At 33.7% G+C, this 8,971-nt stretch overlaps 1 protein-coding gene across 6 annotated transcripts in view; it reads right to left on the bottom strand.

Moving 5' to 3' along the window:
* Positions 1 to 682: 682 nt before the first annotated feature.
* The window catches only part of CACNA2D1 (calcium voltage-gated channel auxiliary subunit alpha2delta 1), a 391,747-nt gene continuing 383,458 nt past the window's right edge, over positions 683 to 8,971 (bottom strand). For all 6 annotated transcript variants that reach the window (XM_036328345.1, XM_036328344.1, XM_036328339.1 and 3 more), the window contains one exon: positions 683 to 4,802. In XM_036328345.1, the coding sequence (XP_036184238.1) occupies positions 4,686 to 4,802 (117 nt within the window). In that variant the 3' untranslated portion in view covers positions 683 to 4,685. The remainder of the gene's footprint in view (positions 4,803 to 8,971) is intronic.

Here is an 8,971-nt window from a genome sequence, read left to right as displayed (position 1 = left end):
TGGCAGTCCAATGCCACCTGCTGCTCCCACTCATCCCAGCCCCGCTGCACCTGCCAGTGGGCTCGTGCCCAGACAGTCCCGATTGGGAGAGGCTCACGCCTCAGCAGTGGCGCTCACCAGTCATGAACCCTGTGTCTAGCGCCTGTTGGTCAGCTGAGCGGTGCTCCCGCTGTGGGAGGGCACTGACCACCAGGGGGCAGCTCCTGCATTGAGCAGATGCTCCCTGGTGGTCAGTGTGTGTCATAGCGACCAGTCGCCTGGTCATTTGGTCGTTTAGGCTTTTATATGTATAGATTAATCAGATGTAATAAAAGGTATGCATTGTTCAGATATTTTAACAATTTTCCTTCAAACTGTTTTCTGAAGGTATTTAAAGAAACCTGGAAACATTTTTGCCTAGAATTTTTGTGGGCTTTTTTACTATAGAAATTGGAAGTCTGATTTAATAAGTTTCTAAATGCCTTGATGGCAAAAGTGCACATGATAAGGGTCAGAGTTAAGCAAGTACATTTGTTTATTCGTGAGTTGATGTTTGTAATTGTAGAAGTACTTTGCAATCTCAGCTTTTGCTTCCAAAATCTAGAATTATCTCTACAGGAAGGTGGCTTTCTTAAAATATATTTATGATAGAAACCAGTCTTTTTCAACAGGATTTTAAGTAATTAAATAATTCAAACTGTCGTGACTTTAAATGATAAACTTTTATTCTGAATATACTGTTTTTGCACAAGATTTAACACAACATTTTCTGGGATTATAAATATTTTTATAACAGTATTATACAAATTTTTACAAAATGTTTTTATCAGGCTACTTAATTTCCACAAAAGTGTCAAGAGAACATAATAAATGGGAGAAAAGATCTTTTGTTCACAAAGCCACTTGGCCTTTTGCATGGATGCACACTGAGCATTTTAATAAAAACATCCTAAAAAGCATGATCCAACAATCATACAGCACAACAAAAACGATAGCTTTGTCAGGTCACACTGTAAACTCAATTGGCATCTATACAAGACAGTATCCCATTAGTCTCAGAGGAATTTCTCTGAGTGAATTATGTGAGCTATATAAACAAAGTACATGAAACTATTGGTAAGGGTTGTCTAAGTTTTTGAAATTCTGGATTTTTTCCAACACTTGATACATGAGTTATATTGATTTGCTCTTTACATAAATGCACATGGATTATTAGCAATATTAACATTCTGCTTTGAGGAAAACAACATTCCGATTACAATAAAGTATTTGAAATTGGGGGAAGTGAAATCATCCTTCTATTCTACACTTTTTTAAAAAACAAAGTCACTACACTTGTTTCACTGAATCAAACTCTGTATCTCTGGACATTTTCATGTCAACTAACATGATCAATGGAATAGTTTAGAGTTTTAAATTAAGACATAGAATTTCAGCTTTGGTGGAGAGAAAGATTTAAATGAGATGGAAAATACAAGAGAGCATCAAATAAGCAAGTAACACTTGGGTCAGAAAGGTCACTTAAAAGGGATACTGCCTATTTGAATCCAGTAAGGCCCGTTTTAAAGTCAATAAAAGGAATATTACAAGAAAACTTACAAATGGCAGCAACACTGTTCCGTTTTTATGTTTTTGTTTTCCAAGTTAAGCAATAATGCTTGAAGCATTAGAAACATGAAAAAAGATCATACTAAAATCTTACAGGTCCAGGACCTCAAAATCTCTTCAATCAAACTTGCTAACTATGTCATATTAAAAACCTGTTACAAATATGGACCACGATTGGTGTTTGGCAGTAATGCTGGTTGTTCAAATGAAGAAAACCATTAATGCAAAATTTATTCCTGTTACTCAACACCAATGCAAGAGTTATTTGAATTCGTTTTAATGACAAACTACATTAAAGCTGTATGAGTATTGCACAAATGAAGAGTTTAAAAGCTTTTTTCTTGATTTCTTGTACTGTTCAGTCTTTGAAACTCAATATATATAATAGGTTAAAATTTAAGTTTTTGACAACAATTAGAACTCAGAGAAAAATCTGAAATTAAAGATAAAAATTTGATGGGATGAGTGTTATTGTCTTACAGAAAAGTAAGTATGCAAAAGGCATGAAGACAAGTATTAGGACCCAGAACAATTTTTAGTCAGAGCACATTCTTACCCAATTTATAATCATGTATGTGGCTGTCATAATATATTAGTATATTGTATAGCAGAAAATAAAGGATCATAGCAAGACTCATGCATTAAATATATTTTGATGGCAAATGAAATCAAATAGGATCCTGCCAAGAGATGCCACATTTAACTGTCATTAATACAATAATGTAGTCAATGAATACATACTATTTCAGTGACATTAGTCATGAAAATATATTTAATAGATTTTAAAGATAATTTTAAGGTAGTCTGTTGTGTGCTGGAAGCAATTCCATTGTTTAATGTGTTGCTTATGTACACAAACTAACAATTTTATATTTTGATACCCCCTCCCAACACTTTCTTGATTTAAAATAGTCTAGCAAAAGTTAACAATAAGTTTTAAATATTTAATTAACAAACAACATGATTTAAACATTTCTAGAGTGAGAAATTCCACTTTTTGTTTTTAAATCACTTTGGTGTTTTCTAAAATGTCAATACCAGTTACAAATGAGACTACAAAATCACAATGCATTAGAAATGGTAACTGATGTAGACTCTTAGAACAATAGTTGGCAAAGTGAATCCATTTCCCAATCCCACCATTTTTAAATAAAAAAATATTTTAAATAAGGAAATGTACACAAATAGTACCTAGGGTATATTGGCGGTAGGAGGGGATTACAAATGTATGCAAAGCTAAAGACAAAACAAATATACCCTTTAAGCTATGCTAAAGAATTTGTTATATCTTTGCTATGTGGAGCATATTAAAGCATGCTGGATAATCTTAATAAGATTCTGACTTTAAAAGGATATATAAGAAAATTCCCAGCATATACACACACCAATATTTGGCATGTTCAAAAAAGAACAAGTGCATTTTACCATGAAAAATATCTGTATACTTTCAACCTTCAGCAGAATTACTCACTACAACTAGAGTTACACATTCAGTTTTCACCCTTTCTTCAAATACTGTTTACTCTTGAAAATAAATTTTAAAGTATAAGTAATATTCAGCTTCCATATTCATCTATAATGAAATATTTGATTTACTATGCTAACGATTTTCACCAATGAGGCTGTATAAAACAATTTTGATTATTCATCATCAAGTATTCATATGCATAACATATAGATTCAAGGTTTCCTATTTGTTCAGATTATTGTAAAACCCTTATCAATCTGCATGGAAATTGTGGTCAAGTGATCAGACCATTGAAAATGGAGGGACAAAGCAGCAGCAACAGCAGCAGAAATTTTTGGATTGTAGGTGCCACTATTCAAACGAACAAAGAGGAAACCTAGGATGAATCTTCATTGAGAACATATATGTGCTTTCAAAAAATAAATGTGTCAAATCTGATTTATGTACGTAAAATATCTGTACACAGGCTTTCAGGCAAAAGCACGAATCTGTATAAAATCCGTCAATTCCCATTTCACCATTTATCTAACCCAGTCATTCAGCATTTACATTGCACAGTATATTCAGAGTAGTTTAACAACGTTTTTAAAGATGACTTAGGTGCATTACACTGCAAGGTTCAGATTCTTACATAACAATAATGTCACTCGGTTAACTGTTCAATGGACTATACAGTTAAGAGAAAAACAAACTGAAAAATAGCAGCATCATGCAAAATACCCTTGGTAACCAAAGTTCATTTATCACAAGAAAAAACATCTTCCCCTCCCCCAACAAGCTTTTTTAGAGCAATTTTGAAATATCTGGCTAGCACTACATAACTCTATTGTGAACAAAGGACCAGTACACTGAAGCAATTAGTAAGGGCTTACATTTATGAGGAAATACGTCACATATTCAAATTTTACCCTCAAGCACCTTTAGTATAATAATTTCTTAGTTATTATTTTCAAACAACCAATTTATTACCCCACCAAAACTTAATTAGTCATCATCTGTGTTATATTTTTTGGCAGAGAAGCCATTCTTCATAAGGCATTTTATTCATGGCAATTTTTTTTTTTATAGAAAATTAGCCATTATTTCTATTTCAACAGATTACATCAATGTTAATTCTCTCTATATATACATATTTCAGTAATAACTACTCAAAGCAGGAAATAATGGTTAACAGAAGAATAAGTAAAGGCAAAGAAAAAAACAAAAAAACAAAACACAAGACTTTTTTTCCCCCTAGAGGTTTTCTTGGTAAAAGAACAAGGATTGCAGCAAGTCAAATTCCAGGTCAAAATCAAGACAATTTGTATGAGTCATAAACAGTTGTGTGGGGAGCCCTTTTACAAGTAATCACCAACAATGCAACAACAAACTTTCAAATTTTCCAGGAAAGCACGCACAGAATTTTGCTTTGATGTTATACATGGATGATGCAACATTCAGACAAGTTTCAGGATCTGGCACCCTGACATGCAGCCAGTGGGTGCGTTATGAGTCTGCGCCTTAGACTTATGCCATGTTGTGGGCCCAGCTAATGTTCTGCTGATCCGAGGTTGACCCTAGGTTACTGCAGTTGAGGACTCATGTTTAGGCAGGGTCTGGAGTTTAATTATGCAGATTTGGTTTTGGGAGGTCACAACTGGCAGTGTCTGATGCCAGATAAAAGCCAAAGAAGTACAAACTGGATTCCAACGATGGACCACAGGGAGGCATTTAATCCAGAGGCACCACCACAGTCTGTATAATCCTCCTGTTGGAAAGAACAGGAAAAAGAAAAATCCTGAAAAATATTTAGTAAGACATCTTTCAGAGCACCCGGGTTTAGTCCACTTCTGAACTCACCTTATAAAATGTCTCTTAGTCCAAATAAATTACATTCTCCTAGATTTTATTGTTCAGTGATTTAGGATAAAGACATTTCCCTAGTACCATTTAGAATGCTTTATAATTTTATTGTAGATTCTGATGATAATGAAAGAAAATATTTTAATAGTCAATGCTATTTTGAGTTATGTATCAATTTCTAAATTAAAAAACAACAAACTTTCATAGGATTAAGTGTTCCCATATATTTATAAATATAAGAAATAAAAATAAAATTTAACAGCATGTTTTATAATTGCCACGAATTATGTTTTTAGTGATTATGCGCAATTAGGCAAATTTTGGGACTGGTAAAATAAATAAATTTGAGAAGTGAACTTCTATCTTCCATATCCCTTACATCTAGTTTCAAAGGTGAACATACCATATGGACATGTAGCATCTGAACCTCCATCAAGAATTAAAATAAAAAGAATAACATATTTGAACCATAAATGAAAGGACACTCTAAAACATATATCTTAAACAGGGGCTAAGCTATCAAGTTTTGTTTAGAAAACCATGAATGTAGGTAATGCATATACTCATTTGGATTACCCAATGTCTAGTTGTGGTTCATTACGTTCCCTACAAATGCAACATTATTATTTATCTTTTATTCCAAAGTTCTGTATTCTGTAACCTTTTCTATATCCTTTCATTCCTTTTAATATGTTGAATTTAATAGAAAACCCACATATCTAATTATTTTTCTAAACATCATTTAAGAATTTACTAACCCAAGGTTCATCTTCCACTAACAAAAATGTTATGTAAGTATGTGAGTACAAAAGTAATTAACTAAGGAAAAATTCTATTCAGAATATTTATACAAAGACTCAGAGCTCCCAGAGAATAGAACATTGACTCTTTGCTCAGTAGGGCTTAATACAGTGATTGCTACCCAATAAATAAGTAAAATTTCTTTCTTGAATTGTATTGTGAGGCAGAACTCTTTTGTTCGTCTAACAGAATTTTTGAGGAAAAAGAATCTATTAAGGGAAATTTCATATTTAAAAGATAGGCCCTAAATCTAAAGAGACAGTTAAAAAATGATCAATTCTCAGTCCTCATTCTATTTGACTTTTCAGGAGCATTTGACAAAATACAATAAATATTCTCTCCTTGAAATATTTTCTCATGCATCTTTCCTCCACACTTGTTTGTGGTTCTTACTCTTTTCAGCTTCTTTTCTTCAGAATCTCTCCATGTTAGATTATTCCAGGGGTTATTTCTCACTCGTATTTTCTTCTTTATTTATACTTTCTTCCTAAGTGTTCTAATCCAGCCCTGTAGCTTTAAATTTCACCCATTTGTTAATTACTCATATTTTTATTGTTTTTAATATGAAAACAACGTTGTTGTTTTTCCAAAAAAAAAAAAATCAGCTTTATTGAATTATAATTGGCAAATAAAATGTCAAGATATTTAAAGTAAACATTGTGGTGACTTGATTATGAAAGGATTGCTCCTACCAAGATAATTAACACATCCATTACCTCACATACTAATTTATTTTCCTTTGGTGAGAATATTTAATATCTACTCCCTTAGCAAATTTCAATTTTACAGTGTTACCAACATTGTCATCAATTATAGTCACCATGTTTTATTGGATCCTCAGGCCTTACACTTTTATCAACCTCTCCCCATTCACTCAGCACTGGGCAGCAATTTTGTTTGAGTTTGAAATTTTTTTTTTTTTTTTAAGATTCCATATACAGTGGGGCCTTGACTTACGAGTTTAATTCATTCTGTGACGGAGCTCATAACTCAAATTACTCGTATGTCAAATCAAAAAGTGAACGAGTGAGACACATGATGCTGGGCTGATGTCGTGGTGTTCACTGTGATGTTCGCTGCGCCAACTAGCGGTGGGGTATCTGAAGCTGGCTCATAACCCGAATTTTAGCTTGCAACTCAAAGCAAAAAATCAGCCGAGAGACGGCTCCTATCTCAAAAAACCCGTTAGTCAGGACACTCGTAAGTCAAGGCCCCACTGTATATAGTAAGTGATACCATGCAGTATTTGTCTTTCTCTGCTTGTCTATTTCACTTAGCATAATGCCTCAAGATCCATCCATGTTGGTTTATTTTGCAAATGACAAGATTTGATTTTTTTAAGGCTGCATGAAATTCTAGTATTTATATAAACTTTTAGGTTGTTTCCATATCTTGGCTACTATAAATAATGATGCACTGAATACAGGAGTGTATATATCTTTTCCAGTTAGTGTTTTCATTTTCTTTGGATAAATACCCAGAAGTAGAATTTCTGGATAATACTGTAGCTCTATTTTTAAAAACTTTAAGGAACCCCCATACTGTTTTCCACAGTGGCTGCACCAATTTACATTCCCCAAAACGTAAATTTTCTCCACATCCTTGCCATCATTTATTTGCTCTTGTCTTTTTTACAATAGCCATTCTAATAGGTATGAGTTGATCTTCACTGTGGTTTTGATTTGCATGCTAGTGTCACTCCTAATTAGTGATGTTGAGCCTCTTTTCATATGCCTGGTGGCTACCTGTATGTCTTCTTTGAAAATATGTTTATTCAGATGCCGGAAGCCAATTCCAGCATGTCAGCAAGGGCTGAATCATCTGGAGTGGCAAGGGCCTTTCCCCAAACCTGAAAAGGGATGATTGCTTGCTGCCAGACAGCTCAGGGCATCTTAATCTACATGTTACTGCCTCCTACTGGCCAAACACCTGAACAGCCAGAGGCAAATTCTTCCAATCTGACAATGGATTCTGTACCCAACCCTACCCTTTGAAGTGTATATCTCCACCTTGCCTTAGGACAATTTGTGTTAATAAATAGCAAGGGGTCCTCCTGAGACAAGGAGATCTTAGTTTCTTTAGCTAGGCTCCTCTGACCCCCAAATGCCTTTCAAAATTATGTTTTGTCTCTGGACTCTTATTTAATTTATGCACAGTCCCTTCTCCAGATTTCTGAACCCTTCTTGATGCTGGATCAGGCATTCAGATCCTCTGCCTGTTTTTAAGTTGTATTATTTATTTTTTGATACTGAGTTTTATGAGTTCTTTCTGTATTTTGGGTACTGGCCCCTTATCAGATATATGACTTGTAAATATTCCCTCCCATTCAGTAGATTGAGGAGATGGAGATCTATCTATCTATCATCTATCTATCTATCTATCTATCTATTATCTATTATCTATTTATAGATAGATAAGATATATCTATCTATCTATCTATCTATCTAAATTTTCTTTACTGTACAATATCTTTTAAGTCCCATTTGCTTATTTGAGTTGATTTGTGCATAGTATGCAATAGTGGACCAGTTTTGATTACTATAGTTGTGTAATACAGTTTGAAAGCATGAAGTGTGATGCCTTCACTTTTATTCTGTCTTAAGATTGCTTTGGCTATTTGAGATGTTTGTGGTTTATGTTGTACGTATTGTAGTATTTTTTTTTTTTTTTTCAGTATACAGGTCTTTCACCTTCATGGTTAACTTTATTCCTGGGTATTTTATTCATTTTGGTGCAATTGTAAATGGAATTAGTTTCTTAATTTCTCTGATAGTTCAATCTTAGTGTTTAGAAATGCAACTGATTTTTGTATATTGACTTTGTATCTTGCACTTTTATTAAATTTATAAATTCTATCAGTTTTATAGTGAGTTTTAGGGCTTTCTAAATATAAGACCATGTCTTATGCAAATAAAGGCAATTTTACTTCTTTCTTTCCAAGTTGGATGCCTTTTATTTCTTTTTATTGCTGAATTGCTCTGTCTAGAACTTGCAGTACTATCTTGAATAATAGTGGTGAGAGTAGGCATCCCTGTCTTATTCCTGATCTTAGAGGAAAAGCTTTCAGCTTTTTACCATTGAATATGATATTATTAGCTGTGGACTTGTCATGTATGACTGTTATTATGTTGAGGAATGTACCTTCAATACGATCTTTGTTTAGAGTTTCACCAAACAGAAATGTGGAACCCAGCTGAGCAGCTTTCCAAAGAACAAACAGAATTCTTTGCTGAACTGGATAAAGTAAAGGGTCCTCTCATCTTTAATGCAAGC

The sequence above is a fragment of the Myotis myotis genome, unplaced genomic scaffold (genome assembly GCF_014108235.1).
Source record: "Myotis myotis isolate mMyoMyo1 unplaced genomic scaffold, mMyoMyo1.p scaffold_m19_p_11, whole genome shotgun sequence".
NCBI lineage: Eukaryota > Metazoa > Chordata > Mammalia > Chiroptera > Vespertilionidae > Myotis > Myotis myotis.
The sequence above is the reverse complement of the archived record's forward strand: the minus strand, read 5'-3'. Positions and strand labels throughout refer to the sequence as shown.